This window comes from Lissotriton vulgaris, chromosome 9 (assembly GCF_964263255.1).
Source record: "Lissotriton vulgaris chromosome 9, aLisVul1.2, whole genome shotgun sequence".
NCBI lineage: Eukaryota > Metazoa > Chordata > Amphibia > Caudata > Salamandridae > Lissotriton > Lissotriton vulgaris.
In genome coordinates this window covers 145094537-145122405 of record NC_141697.1, presented here as the reverse complement: position 1 = coordinate 145122405, position 27869 = coordinate 145094537, and the positions used below count along the sequence as shown (strand labels likewise).

The 27869-nt window shown below is 47.2% G+C and overlaps 1 protein-coding gene across 4 annotated transcripts in view; it reads left to right on the top strand.

Moving 5' to 3' along the window:
* MAPKBP1 (mitogen-activated protein kinase binding protein 1) overlaps positions 1-27869 on the top strand; it is a 921590-nt gene that overhangs the window by 518761 nt on the left and 374960 nt on the right. For all 4 annotated transcript variants that reach the window (XM_086937231.1, XM_086937232.1, XM_086937229.1 and 1 more), the window contains 3 exons: positions 11515-11675; positions 15384-15576; positions 21557-21703. In XM_086937231.1, coding sequence (XP_086793357.1) covers positions 11515-11675; positions 15384-15576; positions 21557-21703 — 501 coding nt within the window. The remainder of the gene's footprint in view (positions 1-11514; positions 11676-15383; positions 15577-21556; positions 21704-27869) is intronic.

Genomic DNA, 27869 nt, shown 5'->3' with positions numbered 1-27869 from the left:
GGAATGCTCTTTCGATGTCCTGGTCAGGGGCATTTGTTTAAGCCTTTCCTCCAATTCCCCTGATGCCGAGGCTTCTCAGGAAACTAAAGACTGAACCATGCAGAATGATTTTAATTGCACCAGGCTGGTGTCCCTAATTCTGGTTCATGGAGCTTCTCCTGCTTTTTCAGGATCAGCCGCTTCACCTATGTTCCATTCCATCTCTATTAACAATGTCCCAGGGACACGTCAGGGCGATCTCCAATTGAAGGCTTGGCTCCTGAGCACAGAGAATTCCACAGCTTAACTATCCCTCAGGACTGTAGGGAAATTTTAACTCAAGCTCGCGCTCCAAGTACAAATAACACCTATCGTGCTAAATGGAAGCACTTCTGCCTATGGTGCCGCCATGAAAACCTTACATTTTGTCACTGGCCAAGTCGGGTCTTTCACATTCTTCCATCAAAGTATATCTGGCGGCTATTTCAAGATTCAAAAGGACAGCCTCTGGTCCTTCTCTCTGGGCTGCTAGAATTATCAAGCAGTTCCTGAAGGGTCTTTTCAGGGTCTTCACGCCAGTTCGGCCTCCACCTCGGAATCTCAATCTGGTTCTGGCTCAACTCATGGGAACTCCGTTCGAGCCAATCCACAGAGCGGATTTAAACATTTTGTCTTGGAAGTTCTCTCCTTTTAACCCTGACTTCAGCTAGGAGAGTGGGGGAGCTGCAAGCTCTCCATTTTAGAACCTTTTCTATAGATAAAAAAGGACACTGTTTTTAACCTCATGCGCGCGGCTGCTTTTCCCGCTGTGCGCTGAAGTTTTGTAAATACCGCGGTTCATGACGAGCTCAGCTCGTCATGAGCGTACGAGAGGTGTACCTCATGACGAGCTGAGCTCGTCATCCGCGTGGAAGGGGTTAAGGACAGTCCAAAATGTATTCCGAAAGTCCCTTTGGATTTCCATTTGAACAAACCAGTGGTTCTAAAATCTTTTTTCCCTCGACCTACGTCTCCAGCAGAACGGTCTCTACATTCCTGGATGTCCAGAGGTGTCTCAAATTTTACCTTGAACGCACAAAGGAGTTTAGAAAATCTTCACAGCTTTTTTTTGTGGCTTTTAGTGCTCCTCGCAGGATTTCCAATTTCCAAACCAGGAATCTCATTTTGGATTTCAAGTAAAATTCATTATTGTCACCAAGCGGCAGGGAAACCGCTAGAAAGATGTGTGAGCTCACTGCACAAGATCAGTTTCATCCTCTGCTGCGCTCTTCGCTGTGGTTCCGATCATAGAAATTTGTAGGGCAGCTACATGGAGCAGTGCCCACACGTTCACAAAGCATTACTGCTTGGACTCTTCCATAAGGAGCGAGGCGGCAGTTGGACAAGCAGTCCTGAGGAATCTTTTCCAAAGAGAGGTGAGCTTTCCCATCTATCCTTCCTTCCTGCGATTGCACATTTTGTATCATAAAATGTTACTGACATATTGTTACAATGTATATTATTTCATATGAAAATGGGTATGCTGAGGTATGTTAATACTCATGTAACAAAATGTGCACTTATGTCTTACTGCTAGCTACTCTGATACAAAGCACGGGAATCTATGAAAGTTCCAATACTGGGGCAAGAAAACAAGTTACTTATCTGTAACTATGGTTCCCCAGTATTGGTAACTTTCATAGATTCTCATGCGCCCACCCTTCTCCCCTGGGAAAGCTCAGCCTTCAGCAGAGGTGGTTGTTACACAACGGCTACGAAAATCTGAGGCTCTCTCAGGAGGGTTCTACGGGGTGAGGCTAATCTTATTGGTTATTGCAAGTTTTTGGTCTCTTTTACAAAAAGAGGTGGATATGCTATGAGATGAGGCCTAGGCCTTACTTTCTGTTTTGTACATACTGCTATGGTATTTTCCATTTACCAAGGCATGATACAAAGCATGGGAATCTATGAAAGTTACCAATACTGGGGAACCAAAGTTACAGGTAAGTAACTTGTTTTCTTAATAGGAATTCCAGCCAAGAATGTGGATGCTTTTTGTAAATCTCTTAGCTGATATTGGGCGAATATTTTCTTTATATTTCCAAACTAATAATGACATTATAGGTAATATAAATCTAATCTCTTGTTCTTTCTTTAATGCACGGTATATTTATTGTAATATTTTCAGCTGTCTGCTGAAACCATGCGCTACTAAAATCATGTTAGCTCATTTGCATTTGATGCAGCTTCACAGGAGCTCTGCTAACAGAAATTAATGGCAATTTAGAGTAAAAGCGGGTATTCAGAGCACCGTGTTCTTTAGCCATAGCTGAGTTAAATATGAAATGTGTAAAGTGAAGAGGAGAGGAAGATGGGTGTCTCTACCTGGCAGTGTTCCACCATCTTGCTTTTTGCCAAAGGTCTTTCTAGTGGGAGGCCTTGGATGCTGACAAAGGCATACCTGCTGGGTTAGGGAACATACATCCTACCCTTTTCCCTGCTATGTGCCAGGTGCCTGTAAGAGATGCAGGAGTGCAAGCCGGAGTTATGCGTACCTGCTTGTTTGATTTAAGTGTTGGCATGCTCATTGTGAATCCTGTGATGCACAGGTAAGGCCCACAACAGTTATTTGGCAAGGTGTAGCATAAAATCGAAAATAGGATCTGAAAAATCACTGGCTGACGGGGGCAAATCTGTTTTCAAATGAGAGCAGACCTTACGTAGTAAGATTTGTGTATGGAAAATGGCTGCTAAGCATCCATCCTCAACTTAATAAAGTTATGAATAATCAAAACAGGTTCGATTTGTTAGCAATCTCTTCAGTAAAATGGATTTTCTTTCCTTTTGTTTTTGCTCAGAACACTGACAGCTGTGCAGTAAGTTGGATTGAAAGTTTTGTTAACTATGATTTTCTTTTTTTAGTTCCTTTTCTCCTTACAGCTGTTCATCTTTCATCCCATGCTTGTGAATGATCAAACATGTTTCATTATTCCTCAAAAGGCTGCTATGTATGTGGTGTATTTTGTCTTGATGTACTTGGATTCACCTTACAGTGCATGCCACATCTCATCTTGAGAGTTCAGTTTAGTTCTTGGTTAGTTTTGCTACAGGACAGACCACTGAGTTGCTGTACTGTTCATTTAGTTCCAGGGCAGTGTGCTTGAAGGACTTCTCCAGTGTCCTTATGTTGGACATTAGTCACATGGAGACAAAAACTCTTGCTTCCATTTTATTCAATCACTAATTTCAGCCGATTTGGAATAAGCAGTGCTCTTTCTAAAACCAAAGCTTGGATCCCTCCGACCCCTAGCCATAGCCGCTTTCTGCCCCTTTTTCTGATGTCCTTGGTAAAGCAAGGTCCTTTCTTCTGCAGCCCTTAGTCCATTTCCAGATCTAGCCAGTAGCTGAAGGTCACTGTGCTCTTTTACATGTCTATGCTTAGGTGTTGGTGGGGATGAGCAGCTTTAGACCAAAACAAACGTGCTTTTAAATTTTACAGGGAATTTCATCCCCAGTTTTATGTGTAAGTGCAAGCTGTATACACCCCCAAACAACTTACCACTTAATTGGTTTGTTAACAAAAGATATCAGATAGGAAGAAGTACTCCCTATCGTCTGAATGTGTAAGGGTGAACTCACCACCCAATGGGATTCCTTAATCATTAGCTTTAGTGTTCACGCTACGTTTGGGCCTGAAGCTAAGGAGAGATGTGATGGACACGTAAGAGTCCAAGAGGCAGAGATGCTGCTCTCTAAGGTCCAAGCCTTTTTTTAAATTTTATTATAAGAGAAAGGGAATTGAATGTACCTTTGACTATCGATGCACATTAGGCTTGGGCATCTTCTCTCCTTATGTATTATAATTTGGTAGGAGTGTAGGTTGAAACCCAAAATGCAGCAGTGGTAGTCTATGTCCAAGGATCCAACATTCCTTCTGCAATATGGGGCAATGGAAATTGAAGTAAAGATGTAGTGCATTACTTGCTCAAGCACACTGCATCATACAGGTTATGCTTAAAAGATTTGAAAATAAATGAAAACATCAAGACTCTTCTTTCCAAAGTGCCATCATTTGCTTTCTTTGCATCTGTTTCAGAGTTCTAAGTCTGACGTGTCTTTAACCACCAGGTTACAGTTTGGGGCAGCTCTGACTACACTGTATGCAGGCGCCAAAACAGAATAACCAGAGTTGGCTGTATGCTTTGTGGCACCAAAAAAGACCAGTAAAGGCCTGTGTTTTCGTACCTTTAACTGAGTGCTCTTAGCTCCTGCTACCTGCCACTGAAAAGAGGAAGAATTCCACAGCACTGACCCTAGCTTGCGTGTTCATTTACATCAGGAATAGGCAACTTAATCCCAACGTCAGCGAGCCACCAGCACCTTCCTCCAGCATTGTTCCTAACCATTGAGCTCGCATCCCATTGTTTCGGCTTGTTACCGTTGCAAGAGGTATTGATACAAAGATGTTTAAATGTTTTGCTCTGTGCAGCATCGGATTGCGTGCATGCTCCATTCAGTCACAGGTAGCTGCATGTTGCAACCTATTTTAGCACTCTATGCTCATTCAAGGGACTGAAATATCCCGCTTTCCGATACTTGGTCTGATCCATTGGCTTGCAGACTGCTTACGGTTTACTAGACTCAGCCGCGCAGCAGGCTGCTTTGCGAAACTTTAAAGGTATGTGATTTGGGCGTGATATGCTTGAATGTATTAATGCCGTAGATCAGTGAAATATGTGGACTCCTCCACATAATATGGATAACAAGATTCTGCAAAGGTAATGGGTCTGGATTTTATGTATTCCTGCATGCACACAGGCCTTTACAAATGCGATCTACATGTATGTAGCAAATGCTGTATATGCTGTCCTGTGGCTTTGCAAATGCTGCAGTAAACTAGCAAGAATGTTTGCATTCTGCATAAAAGGCACACGGCTGATAGTTGAATGTGACAAACATGATTAAATGTACTATTCAGATGTAAAATAGGCCCTCATGCATTCAAATGGAAGCACTTCTTGCAAGGTGGAATGAAAAATCAGATAGCCAGTGGTGTGAAACGAGTGGGTATAATCCTCTGGGTTCAGTCAAATCCCTCTATATGTATACTTTAAAGAGTTGGTAACGAGAAGTCTATCAGACAGCTGTGCTGTAAAGCTACTTCTAAAAATTATGTCACTCTTAACTCCTCCAGGCAGCTCAGGGCTACAACATAGATCACCTCCTTGATGGTTTAGGGAAGTGCAAAGCTTCCCAGCGAGGTGAATGTCACCGAGTCACTCTACAAAAATAGGGAAAGACCACATGAAAGCAGTGCTGTGAGATCCAGCAAATGTTTTATCTTTCGGTCTCTTCCTCCCCAAAACCTGGTTTGCTCTATTAAAGGTACATTTACTCTGCAGCCCCTCTGAATTAGGAATAATTGTTACGGAAACTTAGACAGTTAGACATTGTTGAGGATTGGAGTAGTGGTTGTTTGAGATAGGAAACTGGATTCATCATCATGAAGTTGAAGTTAAGGGTTTTGTATAGCGCTCGATCACCATGCATTTCTTGGCGCTGCAGACGGGCGGGACTGAGGGGAGCAGGAGGGTTACTGCAATGTGAATGCATGAGAAAAAAGGTAAGTTTTGAGAGCTTTAAGAAAATCCATGTAGATGGGAGTGGACCTGATAGCAAAGGGAAGGGCATTCCAAAAAGGAGGGGCAAGGGTGGAAAACCTCATGCCTCCAAATTCTTTCCTCCTAAAGAGGAGAACACTTAGGAGAAACTGAGTAGAGGAGCGCAGATCTCTATTGGGGATGTAAGCTCTGATCTTAGAGTTAATAAAGGCTGGGGCAGCGCCAGCCAAAGCCAAAAAGATCAAGCAGCCCATCTTGAATAAAGAGCGCTCCACGATGGGCAGCTAATGGAGAGTTTTTAGCAGGGGGGTAACATGATGAAACCTGTGAAGTAGATAAATCAGGCGAGCCGCCTGGTTTTGGATTAATTGCAGATGCCGAAGTTCGTAAGCAGGGATACCTACATACAAGCCATTGCCATAATCAAGGCGGGATAAGATCATGGCAAGAAGAATGAGTTTGAGGGCTGTAAAGGAAAAAAAAGAGAAATTTTGCGTATAGTTCTAAGGGACAGAAAACAGGATGAGACCACTGTGCTGATCTGAGGACACATTGTGACTTTGATACCCAGAGTTTTCACAGAAGCAGAGGGAAGGGGAGAGGGGCCAAGGGAGGAGGGCCAGAAGGCAGAGGTCCAGGGGCTGAGAGCCGCTCGTAAGTACCAGCTCAGTCTTATCAGGATTTAACTTTAGATGGTTACCGTTCATCCAATCACTGATAAACATCAGGATAGATAGAAAATTTAGAACTGAGACAGGGGGAGGGGGAGGAAAGGTTAAAGATGAGCTGGAGGTCATCGGCATAATTGAATACCGTGACCTCCATTTTTTGTAGAGCAGATATTAGAGGGTAGATGTAAAGATTGAAAAGGAGGGGGGAGAGGGACGAGCCTTGGGGGACCCCGCAAGGGACAACAGGTGGGGGCAAGAAAGCCCTCCAACTGTATGGCCTGAGTGCGGTTCCCTAAGAATGAGGTGAGCCAGGCCAGAGCGGACCCCCGAATGCAGGCGCCCCGACACGGTCGAGCAGGATGGAATGGTCGACCGTGTCGAAGGCGGCGGACAGATCGAGGAGGACCAGAGCCTGAGGAGAGTTGATGTCAGCACTTCTTCTTCTAAGCTCATCCAGGACGGAGAGGACAACAGACTCCGTAGAGTGTGATGGGTGGAAGCCTGCCTGATGGGAGGCCAAAAGGTGGTTCTCCTCGATAAAGGGGCTGAGGCAGGTGGTGACATGGCTCTCCAGAATCTTTCCCAGAACGGGAGTAGGGAAATGGGACGAAAGTTGGAGAGAGAGGTAAAATCAGCACCTGGCTTTTTGAAGATGGGAATAACTTTGGCTGATTTAAACAAATCAGGGACAATTCCCTGAGTAATGCAATTGTTGAGGAGAGTTAGAGGGGGCTCAGGACCAGCAAAGAAAATCTCTCTAAGAATGTGAGCGGGGCAGCAGTCAGAGGGGGACCCTGATTTGACCCTCTTAAGCAGGGTGAAAAAAACTTCCTTGGAATTCGGGGGGCAAGTTGATCTAGAAAGAGAGGATTGGGTGGTGGCTGGGGACAAAAGAAGGCGAGAGGGGGCGGCAGAATATTGCGCTTGATGGTTGCAATTTTCTCAATGAAATATTTGTTGAGGGAATTGCAAAGTGTTATGCTGTGTTCCCCCCCAAAAAAAAAACTCCGATAGCGCCATGAAGCCCACGGGCGTACGTGCACTGAATAAATAAAATTTAACATAACAAAGAAGTTGTGAGGGAACGGGCTTGGGGGTAGCTCTATCAGAAGTTGCTAGCTCATGGACAATAGTAAAGTTTCCTTGGGTTTGTTTACCGCAAGAAGAATCTTGGAAGAGAAATATTCTGATTTAGCTAAAAGAATGGCTTTCTTATAGTCCCGAAGGAGAGTCTTGTATTGTGTTTTTAATGCAGGGCAGTATCCACGCCTCCAGTGGCGTTCAGCCTGCCTAACTGCGTGTTTTTTAACTTTGAGCTCAATGGTAAACCATCTGTTGGCCTCATGGGGGTGACACGTTCTAACCAATTTCAAAGGGGCCACTAGGTCGCAGTTTTCAGAGAGCCAGCTATTAACGGCAGCGACCTGAGAATTGGGGGGAGATATCGGCCAGGCTAGGGGGTGAGGCTACAAGAGAAGAACAGTGTGGCTAAGTCTACACGATTCCAGTTCCGTGCCCAAATATTTTTGGGAAAGGAGGGCTTAATATCAACCCCAAGTTCAAGGGAGAGAGAAATCAAAGTGATCAGACCAAGTACAAGGGAAGACTATGGGGGGGTGGGAAATAGATAGGTTGACTGACCAAATCTGATCCCGGATGTGGCCATGTATATGGGTGGGAGAGTGTATCAGTGAGGTAAGGTTCAAACTGCAGAGTTATTCTGTAAAGTCTTTAGACATGTGATCCTCACGAGGGTCAGTAGGCCAGAAATTAAAATCGCCCAGTACCAGGACGGAGGAATTGTTGACCACCAGAGTGGCCAGCAATTCCTGCACTGCAGGGAAAATGTAGAACATGGGTTGGGGGGGTCGATTTAAAAAAAAAAAAAAAAAAAAGCACACATGTAAGTGGAACTAACAGACAGAGCGAACAACCAAAAAATCAACAGCATTAATGGAGGGAAAAGAAAGAGGTTGAAACTGAAGATTGGAGCGGGCTATCAGGGCCACTCCTCCTCCAACCTTGCCCTCCGGGCGATCAGCTCGTAAAACATAATATGGATCAGGGAGGGCTGCTAGGACATCAGGTAGGGAGTCAGATGAGAACCACATTTCAGTAAGAAACAAAATGTCAGGCTTGACCTGGTCCAAAAAATTAAAAAGCTCCAATTGGTGTTTAACCGCTGAGCGGGCATTAAGAAGAAAAACTGTTGCCACAGGCGGACGGCTGGGGATGGAGGGGGACTGGGGGAGGGCCTCCGGGGTGACAGATGGCGGAGGGGCTTCCGCGGTCCAGGCGCCTGGGAAGGTGATATAATAAGATTTGGCTGTAATATGCCAAGATTCTCAATGTGGACAAGGGTATGGGCACGAAGAGGCCAATTGCCTTGAAGTACCTTAAGTTGTTTGGAGGAATAATAAGGTAAATGGGCATAGTGACGGGCTCCGGGCCGCGGGCGAGCGCAGACGGGCTTGCCTTGGCACGCCTTCGGCGCGCCGCCGGCGCGTCCGCTGCGCGCGTCTGCATAGGCCCTGGAATAAACAGGTCGAGGCGCGGGAGTCTAGAGTGCTGATCTTATCCGGAAATGTGGAGAAACCCAGAGAGCCCTCCGAGCAACCGGCAAACAGCTGTGTCGGACCGGGGCTGGGGTGAACAGGCCAGGTGAGAACCACAATAATAAAACAAAGATCAATTTTAAAAAGGTGAATTTCTATTTTAAAAACAAGGTAGCAGGGAGCAAACACACGCAACTAGCGACCACTGCCACCGGGTGCTAGTCGCGTCGGCCGTGCATGCGCACAACCCTGGAATAAATAGGTCGAAGCGCGGGAGTCTAGAGCGCTGACCTTACCCGGAAATGTGGAGAAACCCTGAGAGCCCTACGAGCAACCGGCACACAGCCGTGTCAGACCAGGGCTGGGGTGAACAGGCAAGGTGAGAACCACAATAATAACACAAAGATCAATTTTAAAAAGGTGAATTTCTATTTTAAAAACAAGGTAGCAGGGAGCAAACACACGCAGCTAGCGACCACCCACTGCCACCGGGTGCTAGTCGCGTTGCATCATTCAGCTTTATTTCGGTCATAGACCATAAAAGTGCAAGTGCAAAATACAACATACAAACAGTTGTTAAAACCAGACCTATGCATTGTGAACCAAATGGAGGAGTCCATGACATGGAGTAAGGTACAATGAACGTTAGTATATTGATAGCCTACTGTGTTTTTTAACCCGTTGGCCGCGGGTGTTATTCTCCTGCTGTGCTGGGGGGCGGGTGGAGGCACGCACAGCGCCCCGGTGCTCATGACGAGCTCAGCTCATCATGAGCCACGGTTCTCGTGTGCTCATGACGAGCTGAGCTTGTCACGGCCACGCCCGTTTCAATAGAACGCTCCGCACAGCAGGGGAATTATCCCCGCGTGTGAGCGTTCTAACGGCCGTGACGAGCTCAGCTCGTCATGAGCACACGAGCACCATGGCTCATGATGAGCTGAGCTTGTCATGAGCAATGGAGGGGTTAACTTCCAATTGATTAAGGAAAAGAATAAAAATATCCACAGGAACGTAATCTAAAAGTCAGTTGTGATTTAGGTGAACACGAGTGGGGTAAGAATCAAGACAACAAAAGCCTTTGCCTAAACCACTTGGGCGACAAGGCCTGCTATTTTGGCAGGTTTCTATGCTTTTTACACACACAAATCCAATAAGAGGTTGCCCAGTGAACCCAAAACAATGACGCAGGGACGATTTAAAACCATATGGCCAGAGTAGATAAAAAGTTAGTAATCTGCCAGTTTCACACTTTTGACAGATGACATTTTATTGAACACATGTGGCCCGAGAAGTTAGCAACGGCACTGTATAGCAGATTGGCACCTGGGGCCATACTGAGAGGAAGTGGATGTCTGCCTGCAGGTGCTAGTACATGAATTTAAAGGAAGTGATCCAAAGAGGAATTGCATAAAAAGATTCCTGTTGAGGGGAATTGTGGGGATTTCAAAATATTGCTCCAAAAATCCAGTAATTCTAAAATGAATAAATTCCAAGGCTAGGCATCCCCACGAGGAGCTAGTAACTGAACCCTGGGCTACCCAATCCCAGTAGTATTTAAGTGCGTCTTTGCTAAGGGGCGGTAAATGGTCCTTCGTGTCCCAGAGGCCCTCTAAACCTAATACACTTAGAGAGGATTTCACATTACGAATCCAGCAAATCTTACTGGAAGGGTCGAGTGTGACCACGTCCTCAAGGGCAGTGGCATACATGGACTACTCCGGGGTGGACCTAATGCGCAGCCAGAATAGTAGGGGGTGTAGCTTGCCCTTTTCCACAATGGTGCTCTACTCAAGTCAAGTCTTAATGGATGGAGTGGTGTGCTCTGCGGTAGAATACCAAGAGTCCTAAGGAACTTGTTCTCAGAGTTCAGTAGAGCATTCATCCTTTCAAAACCCAATACATCCGCTCTATAAAGCGCAGAGCCAACACCGTTGGCCTCCTATATCTGAATTGGGGCTGCCACTGGTTTAGTAAAGGAGGTGCTATGTTCCTTGCGCAAGGTCCCAACAATTTGTCTCTGCTTTTCCATATGGGGTTCATATATTACGTGTTACTATTGTTTGTTTGTTCTGTGGCTGTTAGAATATGTCTTGATGGCAACTTTTGATGGGTGTTTACCTTTTTTGTTGCGAACTGCACACAGCAGTCGTTACTCAAGTGGCCATATTTCAAACCAAACCAGTTCCGAGCGCTCCCTTTTCATTGGCCGCTTAGTGCAAACCACTCTTAACAATTCTTTTGAGTTGGGCAACATCAATCCCTCCACTAATGCTGGAGGAGCAAATGACCCACATTCTCTAGCTGCTTTACCACCTAACCAGGTGCAAGAGTCGTTGTCTTTAAAAAGTACTTTATGGTTGCACGATTTGTTTTCGAGGGCTACCTACAGGTTTTGTATCTGGAGGGCATCCATGGTGCAGGTGATCGGTGCATGGTGTCATTTCTCATAAATGCTCTTTTCGCAGTTGGGCAGACTTACCTCCACCTTGTGCTTTTGTTGCATGAATTCATATAATCTGACAATGACAAAACCTAGATAAATCGCAGTAATGATCTCCAAAATGCATCAGTTGTCTGTTTAAATTGCAACCTGGATGAATTCTGTTTGTTCCCTTTTCTGACAACACTTCATTTAATGAAAATGTTAGATTCTGGTATGTAAGATAATTCCCGTTAGTGGTCATCTGAAATACCTTTTGTTTTGTTTAGACGACTGTGGCAAACTGCATCTCCGTAAACCAGGACTACATCTTCTGTGGCTGTGCCGATGGCACAGTGCGCATCTTCAACCCATCGAACCTTCACTTTCTGACCACAATGCCAAAGCCGCACCATCTTGGAATGGACATTGCCACAGTCACTGAGGCCAGGTAGGAAGACGTGCTCCTGTGCTTCTTTCTCAATCCACTCTAGAATTGTCAGTGGCGTAACAAAGGCTTGAGCCCCCCCCCCCCCCCCCCCCCCCCCCCCCCCCCACTCCCGGGCAAAGTACATAGATGGGGCCCCCGTGCTGCAGACCCAGGCAGTAGCTCTCAGCTGCTGCCCGTGCACATTGGCAGTAGGAGCCCCCACCCCGTGCGCAGGGTTGTTACGCCACAGATAATTGTATAATGTTGTTCCTTACAAATTGTATTTAACGTACCGGTTTTGGTCTGAATGTTTTCGCCTTTGTATTGTGATCGTAAATTGGACATCGCAAGAAATGCTTTCCTCTGTTAAGACTTTTCTTTAAATGAACATTCTGTATGCTGACCTACGGTGACTGTACAAGAAGAAAAACAACTACGAATGTGTGTTTTCTCGCCACTGTGCCTTCTGCTTAGTGGTGGTTTGTTGAAGAGAATTGTCACTGTGCCTAAACCAAAAGCAGTTGCCTTGTGCACATCAACCCACCGTAGCCGGTGATATGATATTTAACGCCTTACAAGGTCCAAGTCTGTCTTTCTAACAAAAATAACGCCATAGATTTAAACACGTAATCAGTTCGTGTTAAAATCCCCGCTAGGTGGTTAAACTGTCGCATTTGATGGTACTGAATTGAATCCGGATCTCATCAAATTACTCTTCCAAAGTAAAAAATGTAACCTCTGGTTTCACGGCTGGTGTAGCCTTGTTGGGATTTCATTGATTGATGTGTTAACATTTCGGATTTGTTAACATTTCTGATTTCTCCCGACTGCTCTTTTTCTTCCCTGATGGCCCTAGCGAATTTTTGCCTCTTCCCTTGTGATACGGCTGACACGTGTCTGTGGTGTGGGTTTAAATTAATCTGCTAGAAAAATGAAATATGATGCATTTTTGTTCCTAAGACAGAAGTTCCTTTTATACTGAGGCATTCCTTGTGGGCTGCACTGTGCCAGCCCTTAAAACCCACAGCTGCGCTGTCTGGGTTAAATAGGAACTGTGTTTAGGGCCATCAGTATTCAAATTGCATTCATACTGTGCTTTAGAGGAACTACAATTTTAATTCCCTTTTCATTCATCCACGGGTAGAAGTACAGTGATTGTAGTTTTCATATTTTTCAATTGTCTCAATTATGCTTCCAGAATAGAATCCAGCACAGTAAACAGTTTCCAGAGATTTCATGAGTGGGTCTAAAGGTGTGCGAGTGGATTGCATATGGGGGTTTTCAATCTGTGATATGAGCAGAGGGCATTCTACGTTATCCTGTAGTACAAGCCTAGAACTGAAAATCATCAAATTATTTTGGATGCACCTTTGGGGCCAGTGATCTGTATGGTGTGTTATTTAAATAGTGCATTTTTGCAGAATTGTGAAATGTATACTTAAGTTAATATGGCCATTCAGCAGCATACATTTCAAACAATTGCACCGTGGTACAACTAGCCCATTGAACTCCGAAGGTGGTCAGTGGGTACTGTGGGTATTCACAAATATTTTCAGTATTCCCACACTGTCTAAATGAAACTGGTTCACTAAATGTTGTATAGTGCAAGAAAGGATATGCTTGGCAGATCACCACGTAGCTGCACGATTGTTTTCAACCTGCACGTATTTTGTAGGTGAATAGCGAAAAAATGCATGTGCCACCTACAGACATGGATAACTTTGCTTTATACTTGCAATACAAAGGTGTGTGACTTTCACGGGTGACATCCTGCAGGAATCTTCCTGGAATACAGACTTTTCAGTTCCCCACTGAAGAATAAAGCAATATCTCGAATATTAAAGATACTGTTAAATAATGCACAGGGAGAAGTGGTCCTAATGAGTGACTTTGATTAGGAGCAAGCACTCATGTAACTTACGGAGGCTGCAATTCGGTCCTACGAAGGTTGCAGTTGGGTCCAGTTTCTGCCCAGTGCAGTTTTGACTCCTGCATAGTGTGCACGTTACAAGTATTCTCTTTTTTAAAGCTGGAATAAACAAATTACGATGGATGACTCTGGGAATGTCATCTACAAGGATCTTTGTACTCTATGTCCATGCCCTAGAATCGAAAACCTCTGGAATTCGTGGTAGGTCTGTAGGAATGGTCTGACTGTGATATTGGGAACCTGTGGTGAAAAACCTTAAATGGGATATTCGAGACTACTATATAATCTGTCCTGTTGTGGCAAAAAAGTTGTCTATACTTCGCAGCAGTCATGAAATACTTAGATTTGAGGTGTGCAACCCTGGCTTGGGGTAAGCAACACCGGAATGGCGTGTAGTATCCCTTCTGTGGTCCAGTCTCCAACCAGCTACACTAATCACAAGATTACACTCTATTACCATGGAGAAGATAGTAGGACCAGCTGCCAGGGCGCAAGAGTACTGGGCTAAAGATCTAGGTATAGACATAACAGACGAAATGTGGATATAATGTCAACAAACCCAGAGAGGCAACCCTAATGGGAGACATTGCAGAAACATATGATGTATCAGTCTAAGGGTATACCTAACAGCAATGTCAGTGAGCAAGTATACGCTAATGAATGACCCTTGGTGCAAAAGATGTGTAGCCCAAGGGTCCGACTTCATACACATGGCATGGAACTGTGCTAAAGTGGCTGCATTCTAGGGTCAAGTGATGGGGGCTTTGGAGGATATGACAGGACATGAATTTCAGACAACCCTCAGTATGGTATTACTCTATGTGAAAGATGTCGCTGAGGTCGACCAAAGATTCACTTCCTCAGCATTTCCTCTGGGTAAATGTAGAATGACCATGGTGTGTGGGGTACGCAGAGCCGCAAGTTTCAAGACTTGATCAAAGACAAGTCCCCATGCGAGTAATGGGCTGGGATCTACGCAACAACACTTCCTAACAGCGCCAGGCCAAGAGATTTTTGGGAGCCTCTGCAGATATACTTGGCTGCCTTAACCAGTTCAGATGTTACCTGGCTTAATGTATTGTTCTATAGAATGTACTGGTGAGACTAGGAATTGTGGTTTGACATGTACCAGCCTGCCTGGCTAAATGTAATGGAGGCTAAAATGTAGAAACTGATATACCGAATAGCTCCGATATTATCTAGGACCCCTGTATAAGTTGGGTGAATGTTGTTGCTACCTCAAACATTCATGCTGGGCTCAGAATTTATCTTGTATTCCGGTGCACATGACAAGCGAATGTAATCTCTTTGTATGTCTGCCTTTGTTGTTGAATGAACAAATAAATGAAAAAAATGGATGGGGGGGAGGCTGGCATGCAGTATCTTCAAGAGTGGAAATTGCCCAAATGATTTGCTCATTGATTCTGTTCTAAATCCTGATAAACAAATAGTTTGGGGGAGCGGAAAGGCAATGTACAGGTGTTAATTTCAACATGCATAATTTATCTACTTTTGTTGGAAAGGTTTTTGGATGTATGAAATAGCCCTCAATTACAATTCACATATGCATAATTTGTGTTTGGTATGATTTACCCCAGGTTTTGTGAATCTGCTGCCTTTCCCCCATACCCTCCCCTGCTTAAATTGTTTTCTCAGTTTTGCACAGTTTACTCTCCAAACTCATGCTGAAATACTCACATCCTCCACACCTGCAAACTGTTTGCATTGCAAGAATTTTCTGCTATTTAAGGTTCCCAATACTAACTACATACGGTTTCTTTTTTTAATTTAATTTGCAGTCGTCTCTTCTCCAACCCCTCAGCAGATGCCAAATATCCAGATACCATCGCTTTGACTTTTGACTCCAATAACCAGTGGTTGTCCTGCGTGTACAATGACCACAGTTTGTACGTCTGGGACGTAAAGGACCCCAAAAAAGTCGGAAAGGTGTACTCTGCGCTGTACCACTCGTCATGTGTCTGGAGTGTGGAGGTAACCATGGACTGTTTAAATTGCACAATGAGCATGTGTGCTTGAGATAACGTGGGTCTTTTCCAAAATGTCTTTTATTCCGCTCAGCATCTTTACGTTTGGGTATATTGTTGGATAAACAATTGGCACATTTGCATAAATAAATCACATGTGATAAAGCACAATATAGTTTCTAAAGTCCAGGTTGATAATTTTCATGCTCTTTTCCAGGTTCTAATCTTGCGATAAACACGCTCTTCAGCATCATGCCCAACATAAATTTAGCGGAGTAATGGAATAAGTAACTCGGTTCTAGATCAGGGAAAAGTTTGAAGGAATTACAAAATCTCAAACGTAAGGCAGTACATAATAAAAGTTAAATGGCATGTAGAAATAGAGTACTTAATCCGAATTCAGAATAATTTGAAGTCCCAAGTGAACAGCGAAATCTTTAAGAAAACAGACGAGGGCCTGATTTAGATCTTGGCGGCCATTATATCCTATGGGAATTATATTTTGGCAGACGGGATATCCGTCACTGTTGTGATGGAGTAACCCGTCCGTCAAGATCTAAATAAGGCCCAGAGTCTCTAGTAGTAAAGACAAGGTCTCTGATCAAATAGCCTCGGGAGAAAAAAGAAAACTCTCTGGCTGACCTCCAAAATCAGTGTTTTTAATATACAATTCAAACATACAGAATAATGGAAAACGGTTGTTTCACCATGACCTGTTCATTGAGAACAGAACACTAGCCAATTACAAATTAACATGCCACAATCTCGAAGGCAATACCGCTAACCCTTTCTACAGAATACTGAGGCAGCTTCTGCAGTGTTGCTGTTTGGATATGCAGAGTATTATGACGCATTTTAAAAACTATTGGTACATACATATGGATAATGGGCTACTGCACCCATAACAATTGTGCTTCAGGGCTGTCTGCCGCACTGAATCTGCCCTCCTGGGCAAGGCCGGACTGGCCGTAGCGGGACCTGGGCATTTCCCAAGTGGGCCAGAAGGGTGGGGGCAGGTTTTGTACCTGTGGGGGGCGTTTTTAGGTCTCGCGCCTAGCGGTGCAGTGCGCAGCACTGCTTATGCAGCACAAGACCTTTAGTAGCTGAAAAACGGGGTTTTCAAGCTGACCTAGGAATCGCACATGTTTGTGCGTGTGCTTTTCCTTATGTGCGACGTGATTGGCCTTTGCGTGACAGTCGCTTCTCTGATAATATTCGGGAGAGCCTCCAGGACATGCCATTTGGCGGAATAGACCTTTTTGGGTCCCACGCTAACTGTGATCTACAGGCTTCTGTCAGGGCTACCGTAATTATGCCGCGCCACTGACTGGCTGACTTTTTTCTTCTTGGTTGCAGCCTTCCTTTACGGCAAGATTTTTATCAGAGGCAGGTTGGTGCCTCTATATTGTCTGTATAGCTGTATGGCTGAATTGTTTTTGTTTTCAAGTCCTCTGACTGTCTGTTTTGCCAAGAGGAGCCCCTCCTCTTGCCAGGGGTTGACTCTTGCCCTATGTGGGGTATTGGCTGGTGGCAGGTATCTAGCTTTGCCTTCGTACACTCCGGTGGGGTTTTCATTGTAGGTATCCCTCTGGGACTTGGATGCCTCCTTTTACTGCGTTCCACAGGGTTGCATCACCCTATTGTCTGTATTGCTTAGACTCTGGGTCTAGGTCCATTTTCCTTTGGTGCCAGCCCCTCCTGGGTTGTTCTCCCCAGTAGGGAGTTGCTGCAGACCTCTGTTGTGGGTTGCTGTGGCCCTTGGCTTGTTCCCCAGCACTTTTCTCCACATCCCGCTGCTTTCGCGTAGGGATTTCTAAGTCCAACTGGCATTCTTAAATATGGCGGACTTGTGGAGCAGCTTCTCCTTCTACTCCGTCCTTCCTGGCGTCTAGGACTGCGAGTTGGTCCTAAGTACTCTCTTGTTAGGCACGTCTTTTCTTCTAAATTGTCCTGCGAGGAGACTGCTCTCCCTTCCGTACTGACGGCAGAACGGCAGACGCTGCTTAGAGCCTGCACTAGTTCCACTTTCTGTATAAACTGCAGGTACTTTTGAGCGAACCAGAGTGCCTGGGTTTGGACGGGTTTCAGCATCTTCTTGAGGTTATGTGCCATGTTATTCCTCATGGCTTGTGCGGCCTGTTGCTTTTTGCTATTGGGCGCATCTCGGCTGTTTCTGCCGTCTTGCTTCCTGGTGTTACTTCTGGCCGCGTATGACCATCTTTGGGGCTGTGTATGGGCATCTTTTCAATGCTCTCCACATGTCTGTCAGGTAAGGGTCTCCGCAGTCCTCTTCCTCTGTGGTACACGTGGGGGGCACTGCGCGTTCTCTCCACCATACCACTTATCCAGTCCTTTGGGTTGGCTTTGTCGAATGCCGCATCCTGCGGTTCTTTCACGCCATAAGATTCAGTTCTACTCCCTGCAAGGTGCTGCACACTCTTTTCCTGTCAGTTTCTTACTAGGTTTGTTTTTCTTCCATGTAAGCCTGTGCTGGACAGGGGTCCGTGTTTTACGCTGTTCGAGTGATTTAGCTGTGCTAGCTCTGGTTTCTTGTCGACACCTTGGATTCTGTGGATCCTTCATGCCTCTTTTGTCTTCTTTCGAGGATAGGCTTTTTTGACCTCAGGTCAAGCGTTCTGGTTTGATGTTTTCCTTCTCTCATCCCCTCTACATGTGGGGGGTTTTGTGTTATTCTGGATAGGCTGGGGTACCCTAGCCTTCCCTTGATTCCTGCTCTCTTCAGGGCACAGGGGTATGTTGGTTGGTTCGTCCTTTGGTAGACGACACTTCTTTGGTCATGTTATTGACCACTAGGCTCTTTCTGGACCTTAGTAGGGTTTAGTCGCAGTCCCGCCTCATCTATGGGGATGGCTTTGGTATCTATTCTAAGTTAAGGAATCCGTGGCTAGACGTCTCTATCAGATGAACAAGTTACTTATCTTCGGTAACGATGTATCTGGTAGAGACATAGTCTAGCCGCAGATTCCTCAACGCCCGCTCGTCCTCCCCGTCCTGCGACAACCTTTTCAGGTTGGGCTTCTTGCCTTCGCCTTTCTTTGGGTGGATTTATTCCTCTGCGGGGTGATGTTTCCTCTTCACTCTGACTCATGAGGCTACATTCTGTTTCGTGGCTTTGCTCTGCCCATTCTTGTGATTGGACGGTATTCTCATATGACAGGTGTCCTTTACAATCCTTACCCTAGGTTGTCTGATGTGAGTAATTGTTTTTGGTGATGGCTTCGCGTTCTGACATGGAAAAGTCTTCTTACGAAAACTGATGTTGGCACGCCGGGGCGGGTCATATATGGCTCCACTGACGTCGCGTCCATGAACGACGTCCGGGCAGAGCCGTGCCGTCCCCTGGCGCGCAGTGGTGCTGCTGCGCAAGATTTTCCAGACCAGTCTGACGCCTGGGGATATTCTAAGTTAAGGAGTCTGCGGCTAGACTGTCTCTACCAGATATATCGTTACCGAAGGTAAGTAACTTGTTCATTAAGCCACTCAGCCAGAGCACTGTATTTTGCTGGCCAGGGATCACCAGGTGACCCGGATTTACATTTCTGGAGCTCAGCCAGAGATGCCTCCATGCAACCTCAGAGAAAACTGAAATGTTATTGATGGCGGCGCAGAGGCCTTCGCATGTGTTGATCTGATGAGGTAGTTGTTGCAGTCATCTCTAGAGGTACATTGGTTGATGGGTGTTGCGGTCATTTCCTCTTCCCATGCTGTCTAACCTTGTTGGTTGATGTATGTCAACTAGTGTAGAAGGAAGATCACAATAAGTAATGTTCGACCCACCACACCTCACTTAAATGAACAGTAGCATTACGGGGGGCATGAGCATTTGAGAACATTTCCCTGGAGGGGGATGAAAGCAGACAGTAGGTGAGTGAATGTACAATGCCACAAACTAAGATATAATGGGGTTGCACTAGGCCACCAGAGGTCCAAAAGGGGTAGAAAATCAAGATCTATGGCGGGCCTGCCTCATTCGTAGGATCGAGCATCCCAAAGCTGCATAAATCCAGCTGTGTGTTAAATTGCCTAATAGTCAAGGGATGAGAATATAGTCACAGTAGCTCCCCTATTCAGAGGTGAAAAGCAGGGGAGGAGGGCGGTTCCCACCCTTGTGGTGGAAGGCTTGGGAGAATGGTGGTGCCCACCCCTGTCGAGTGTTTGCCAGTCCTTTGTTACACGCAACAAAGATATCATAAGGTGGGAGGGAAAGTAGGGCCGGCCCCCCAATGCCAGGAAGAGTCTGGAGGAGATAAGCGAGGGTGCAGGTCACTCTCCGCTGTATGAAATGGGACACCAATCCCTGCTACTGGGACTCACTGCATAGAGGAAGGCAGGCGCAGCACGACCCACACACTGTAAGGGTCAGGCATGGCATGGCCCGGGTATTGTTGCCGGGTGGCAACCGGCACTTGAAGCGGGACCACTGGAGGTATCTTTGAGCTCTAAGGGAGGGTGCTGGGGGCCCTGCGAAGATCCGACGAGGCCACTCGGCGACGGGGGCCGCCCAGAAGGGAGCCAATCCGAAATACGTCTGGGACTCACCCGTTGTAGCCAGGTCATCAAGGGGCAAACGCATGTCCCAGGGCCTCCAGCCTCACGGCCGCGTCGATCCTCAAGCTCGCAGCCCAGCCGTCGCTGGTCGCAAGGCAGCATTGCGCCACTTGCGGCTCTCGTCCCAGCTACTGCGAGACAGCAGAGAACAAAAGGGTCCCAGAGGCACACAATGTCCTCCCTAGAGTCGATCCGGCAGGTCGGGAGGTAATGTGGAGTCCTGTAGAGAAAATATTGGCACCTCGGAGCTCAGCTAAGTCGCAGCCGCCATGTTCAATGGCTCGACCACACTTGTCTTCCAACCTTTGTTTGTCATAATGTTCTACTCTTTTGGTGTTTAGTAGATACATTGTTTTCTAAAAGGATTTACCTCAGAAGCATATCAATGAGATGTTTATCACTAGTTTTTCCTCTGTATGACATATTTTTCATTGGTTTGGTTAGCTTGAAGGGGAGTGAGTATTATTCCTAATTTGCAAGTTAACAGGGACCAGGCGACTGAAAGGGACCAGGCGACTGAAAGCTCATTTGGAGTGAAGCACCATCCACCTTAGTTTCTTGCATACTGAGGTTGATCAGTCTTCCCCCATGGTGAAGCTGAGCCTTTGTCTCAATAGTGTTCTCAGTGTAAGCAACAGTTTTTGTAAAACGCACCTGCAATTATCTATTTAATGACACTTGAGCTTTTTATTTTCATAGGTGTACTATCCTGTGCCTCTTAACCTCTTATTACATCTGTCTGTTTTTCTTGGATTCATGAGGTGTACTTTTGATGACTTATAAAGAAGCTCTCCTGCAGTATCACTTGGTACGATTATGGAAAGACTTTTGCTTGCAGCGCGGAATAAACAACCCCACCAAAAGGAGATCAAAGCTGATCCCTAGGTTTAAGTAAAATAAATAGAAGCAGTTGCAGAGTCATTGCAGAGTCCTATCCTTTGATGTGACTTTGCAGATTCAGTGAAGTGTCCTATTTATTAAAAGATTTCATGCTTTTCAATACACATTGGGCCTTTTCAGTGGCGTGACTTCTGTTGATAAACTAATCCACATCCTACAGATCAGATGCCTGGGCAATAGCGGCCGTTACTTGCCTTCTTCACAGATCTGGACAGCTGTTAAAGCCGGATAGCAGGTGGCAGCTATAAAGTACCTGACTGTAAACTGTCCCCCCAACACACAAACCGGCCAAGTGTCACTGTTTACTCTAGTTTATTGCTTCCTACCATCACTGAACTTAGAAGGCATGCAAACAGTAGCTATAGTAAGCATTCGGATTGGCTGAGCCTCGGTCAGCATTTTACACAGGTTTTTGAGGAGTATGTTGTACTGGCCACTAAGATTCACCAGCTCAAGAGTTTAGTATTTGAAGTTAGTTCGTTCTGGTTGATTGTTTTCCATTTTTCTTTTTTCTCCAGACTTACCCAGAGGTCAAGGACAGCAACAAATCTTGCTTGCCTCCGAACTCTTTCATCACCTGCTCCTCTGACAACACCATCCGCATCTGGAACACGGAGACCTCCCACATCCATGGGAACAACATGCACCGAAACATACTGAGTAGTGTGAGTTCTGACACTGATTACTTTACTGGCCGTGGAAGAAGGCTCGGTGAGGTGTTGCAAGTTCTGCTGGATTGTATACTAATAAGCCTGGAGCGGGTGGTAACAGAAGTGTAATACTGTTTGCTCAGTGACATGTTAGTAGTTTCTGTCTACAATCTACTTATACTTACGATTTTTAAATAAGTTAAACCCGACAAAGAAATACAATCCACTCCTTTGCCTGCTTCGCCCTGCCTTCCTATGCCGTTCAATCATTTTTATTCAACCGTTTAGGGATTTCAGGCATTAAAGACTCACTTTAATAAAAGCTGCGGTTAATTGAATTTGGGTAATGCACTGAAGAACCTTTTTTTTTTTTTTTTATTAAATTTGTCCTTTATTACACCTTTAAAATGTGCACACAGCCTTTATCGCCTACAACCCGGAGGCCGGCGGCAACAGTAGTTCACACCCAAATCCCTGAGTAGAGGCCACACACACAGCCACGACGCCAACATCCCGGAGGCCTGGCGGCGCACCGGAAGGAAAGAAAGAAATGCGAGACAATATCGAATTATGAAAGCAGCTGATGACTGACCTCAATATAACAAAAAAAAAACCAACCAGCAGCGTTGGTGATGACACTCCATATCGCAGTTCGGTGTGCAAAGGTAATGCAGTCTGTATACATATATTAAGCCAACTTCTTAAAGATTTGAGGAGAAAGTCTCCTGGTAGGGAGAAATGAAAAGGTGTAGGAAACCACAAAAAACCCACCCAAACACAAAAACCCCCGCCCTACGAACTAGCCAGCCTACCTATACCCGTGTCCACTCGCCCACCGACATCAACTACCACTTCTATAGTCGAGCTCAGGGCCCATAGCAACTGACCCAAAGGCCCAATGGAACGGAGCAAAGTTCGAGAGGGACTATGCGGACCACTACCCAGTACAGCCGTCATAAGTATACACCCAGCCCACTGCACAGGCAAGACTCAGGCGGGGTCCCCCACCCACCCACGGCATGGAAACACTCAACCACAATTCTCATCAAAGTCAACCAACGCCACCCCACCTTCCTGCAGCTCATCCAACTCCTCCCCCTCAGGATCTGACTCACTGTCCCCTTGCGCGCTCTGGAATTCCTTAAATAACCCCCAGAAGTTCTTGGGGCGACTTTTGGGGGGGAGCAGGTCACTGTACACCTCCGACTGCGTGCAACAGTAAAGCAAATCCGCCTCCCAGCGCTTCTTAGTAGGAACCGGCCCCCTCATCCAGCACAACGCAAGCAGACGCTTGGCCGTCAGCAACGCCATGTCAGCAAGTCGCCTCAATGCCACTGGCAACGGTTTAGAGAAACCCAGCAATGCCAGCGCCGGGCAGGGCAAAATCTCCACACCCAGGATAGAGCTAAGTTCCGTGAAGACCTCTCTCCAAAACTTATGGATACTAGGGCAAGTCCAGGACATATGTAGAAAACCAGCCGTAGGGAAATGGCAGCGCTCACACTCCGCTGACTCCCGTAGCCCATACCTGTGTAGCCTATCCGGCGTGTAATATACCCGCTGCAGGTACTTAAAGTGAATTATGCGGTGCCTTCTATTAAGTGAAATTTTCCTAGTGTTCGCGCAGCAATAATGCCACATCTCGTCCGAGATGGGAGACTGAAGGTCGGCCTGCCAGGCCAATCGGGCCCTGGAGGGGGGGGACTGCCGGTGCCCATCACCAATTTTCTTAAGAGCAGTGATCAATTTACGGGAAGAGGGGGTCTTAATTACATACGTGAGCTCAGGTACTTCCTGCGGCTCTGCCAATTCCGGGCCCAGTAATACCAGCGCCGCTCTACGAACCCTGTGGTATTGGAAGCTATGCAATAGCGTCGCCCCAGGGTAAGACTGGAGAACCTGCTGCGATGTCTTCATAGTACCATTTAAGAAGAGATCCCCCACTTTGTCGATGCCCAACTCCCGCAACGCCTTCAGGACGCCCTTCTCCGTTAGCGGGGCTAACCACACTGCCCACTCCACACGCAGTAGGGGAGAGTACAACAGCTCACTCTCTCGGGAGCGGACCATTGCATGCCAAGCGTGGTTTGTGGCAGCAATGGAATCCAAGTTTCCGACCCTTCGATCGGCTGGATAGCATATCGTGGCCGGGAGAGGTGTAGGGTCTGCAAGGAGGCGTTCCAATTTCACATGTGGGATGCCAGGATCCCCGTGAATCCATGTGTGAAGATGTGCCCCCTGCGCAATCCTATAGTACCGTTCCAGGTCCGGAGCCCCAAGACCCCCATGTTCATAGGAAAGAAGTAGCGTTTGCCATTGATCCCTTGGCTGTTTGCCCCCCCACGCAAGTCGTATAAGTGTTTGGGTTAGCTGCCGAAAAAAGGCCTTAGAGAGGACCACAGGTATGTTTGTGAAGAGAAAGAGGAATCTGGGGAGCACCACCATTTTCATGAGCGCTATTCTACCCATAAGGGACAGCGGGAGCCTGCACCACACCTCAACATCATCCACCAGTTTGGAATAGGCAACCCCGTAGTTCTCTCGTATCAGGACCTCAGGGTCAGTGTGAATGCGGATCCCCAAATAACGTATGGAGTCCGTGGTCCATTGCAATGGGTACTCCGAGTCGCATGGGAGCGTTACCGGAGTCAAAGGCAACGCCACTGATTTATTCCAATTGACCCGAAGGCCCGATAAGGCCCTGAACCTCACCACTTCCCGCAATACCGCCGAAAGGTTTGCTTCCGGGTCACGGACATACAGCAGAGTGTCGTCCGCATAAGTTGAAATACCAATCTGGTAAGATGGAAAGTTGATTCCCTCGAACCCGTGATATTCTCTAATAGCGCAGGCCAGGGGTTCCGCCACCATGGCATACAACAGCGGGGAGAGGGGACAGCCCTGCTGATCTCGATCGGGCCGTGACCAAATTCCCTATCTTTAGCCGCGCAGTGGGTTTGTAGTACAGGGCTCCCAGCATCTGCAGAAATGGTTCTCCGAGCCCATACTTACGAAGGACTCTGAGCATGAACAACCACTCTACAGAGTCAAAGGTCTTTTCAATGTCTAGGAAAATGGCCACCGCCTTATTTTCTTGCCGGACATGCTGAATAGTGCCCAACACCGTGCGGATGGTTTAGGTTAGGTTACGCGTCGGGACAAACCCAGCTTGCTCCGGGGCGACCAAGTCCGGGACCAGAAGAGCCAAACGTGTCGCCAGAACCTTCGCATACAGTTTCGCGTCCACGTTAATCAGCGAAAGCGGCCTGTAAGAGCCACATTCATTGGGGGGTTTGCCTGGCTTCGGGATGGTTATGAGCAGCGCCTCCCTCATATATTTCGTCATGCTGCCTTGTTGACAAATATCGTCAAAAAGGAGCATCAGGTATGGGACCAGCTTATCCTGAAAGGCCTTGTAAAAAGCCACCGTGAGGCCATCCGACCCAGGAGCGCTACCTGACCTCATTCCCTCTAGTGCCTCCGTTATTTCCTCTTTCTGGAACGGGGCCATTAGAAACTCTCTTTGCCAGTTGGCCAAGAAGGGCATTTGTATGTAACTCAAGTAGTCGTCGATTTCCTCCTCAAGGTGGCCGGACTTCGACGAGTACAGTGCCGTATAATAAGTATGGAATTCCGCCAAGATATCCTGCTCCTCCGTCACCACGTCGCCAGTGGCCGTCACCAACTCCCCAATCACTAAGGGTGGCCTGCTGTTGCGCATGAGTTTGGCAAGAAGGGAGCCGGGGCGGTCACGTTCCCCATACGCGCGCGCTGTGGCATATTTACCCATGTGTTTTATCTCCCTGTCCACCTCTTCATGAAATTCCTCTAACAGGGGTTTAAGTTTGTCCGTGACGTCAGCAGAGCCCGTACCTCCCGCCTGCCGTTCCAGATCAGCCAGCTGTGTTTCGAGCAGTTTCAACCGTTGCCTGATAGCCTTGAGCACCCCTGAGTGTTTAGCCATCGTCATCCCCCTGATATATACCTTAAATGCATCCCAGAGCACCTGGACACTATCCACCGACCCCACATTTGTTGAGAAAAACACCTCTATGTCCTCAGCCAGCTCCCCTCTGAAGGCTTCGTCTAGGAGGGAATACGGGGGGAATCTCCAGGTAAACGGGGGAATCCTCCTAGCTGGGGCAACCAGGAGCAAAAGTAGAGGCGAATGATCAGACAGCGTTCGAGGCAACACCGTGCACCCCTTCACCAAATCATGCAGGGACCGGGAGATGAACCAATAATCAATCCTCGTATGGAGGTTATGGTAGGCTGAGTAATGGGTGAACCCGCCCTGCCCCGAGTGCCTATGGCGCCACACATCCAGCAGGTCAAGCTTCACCAGTTCCGTTAACAGGAGCAGTGCCGAGGCCGCCGGGGACCTGGGGGGGACCAGCCGACCTGTCTAGTTCTGGGTTCAAAACTAAATTGAAGTCCCCCCCCCACAGCATCCTAGAGCCCACATATAGTCTACAGCTGTCTGCTAGCGAGGCATAGAAAACAGGAGAGTCATAATTGGGGCCATACACATTCACAAGCAACAAATCATGTCCTTTCCCCACACAACGAGCAATCGCATACCGACCCTCCGGGTCTACAGCTACCTGCTGAAGCGACAACCGAGATTTAGGATTAGCCCAGGTGATCACCCCTCTTGCATGTGTGGTGAACCCTGCAGCAACACATGTGTTCCCAAGACCCCTCGTTTGCAACATGGGACTGGACAAAGGCAGGTGGGTTTCCTGCAGCAAGGCGAGATCAATCTGGTGTCGCTGCAAGTAGGCCAGGACCTTCCTAAGGTTACGAAAATCGTTGAGCCCTCTCACATTCCATGATAGCAGTCGAAGAGAGCCTGGGTCGCTCTCCGGCCCTAGAGACTCAACATTCGGCATTGTAAGATAGAGAGCATATCAGAGTAGAGCAGACGGTACAGTAGACACACTCCAGTAGCTGGCTCAAACAGACCCCCCCCCCCCCCCCAACAGTCCCCGAACTTCCCACAATGCATGAGCAACAATAGTAGAATAGGACAAACCCACCCACAGCCGACCAACCCCAACCCGGTCAGACAGAGCACGTCACCACCCGCCCTGAACCCTCCCCAACACAACACACTACAAACCCAAAGACCCTCTAGAGAGTCAAGAGCCGAAAGCGTAGGGGCAGAGGTTCCCAGCCAGACAGCAATTCAATCAAGCAAGAACCAGATGCCTCAGTAGCCCCCCCACCTTCCCCCCAGTGTCGTTCGGCACCCGCCCCCCCCCAGCAAAAGCAGAGTGACAAATAACAAGCCCCTCAGTCATAGGGTAGCACCCCCCAATACGAAAGCCAATCAGTAAACCATAGTAATATCACATCCCCGCAGCATGTCCCAAGCAGCAAAAACCACACTCCACAAAGTCAAAGAAGTAGGTTCATAGGACCTGTAGTTGTAACACGACTTGCACTGGAGACCTAGCCAAGCCAAGTACAGGGTCGTAGGGTGGATCACCCCCGGCCGTCCATAGAGGCGGCCTCCTCCTCGTAGTCACGTTGACCCCTTGGGCTGTTGCGTTGTTCCTTGGCCCATTCCTTGAGAGATTTTTTCAGGTCCGCTGGGTCCGTAAAAAAATGCGAGTGCCCCTGCTTATTTATCCTGAGTCTCGCTGGGTACAACATGGCGTAGTCTAGCCCCATGTCTCATCTGTTTTTTATACGGGGCAAAGCGCTTTCTTTCCTCCTGTACTCTCGCCGTGAAGTCAGGGTAGAGGGAGATGTTCATGCCCTCAAACTGTAGATTCCCTTTTTCCCTTGCCAGCCGCAATGCCAAGTCACGGTCCCTGTAGTTCAAGAGTTTTGCGATGATCGGCCGCGGTGGAAGGCCAGGTTGCGGCTTCGGACCCAGGGTGCGATGGGCCCTCTCGACGATGAACATAGGGGAGAAGACGTCCTCCCCTAGCAGCGTGTGGAGTAACTTCTCCACAAACAGCTCCATCTTGCCAGTATTGGTAGACTCCGCCACTCCCGTGATGCGGACGTTGGAGCGCCGTGAGCGTGCTTCCAAGTCCTCCGTCTTGTCTTGTATGACCTGGAGCAGGCGGCTGAACTGCTTTCGATCTTTATCCCATTCCGTCTGGGCCTCCTCTGCCTCCGTCAGCCGCCGCTCCGCCATATCCAGCCGCTCAGCATGTTTGTCCACCCT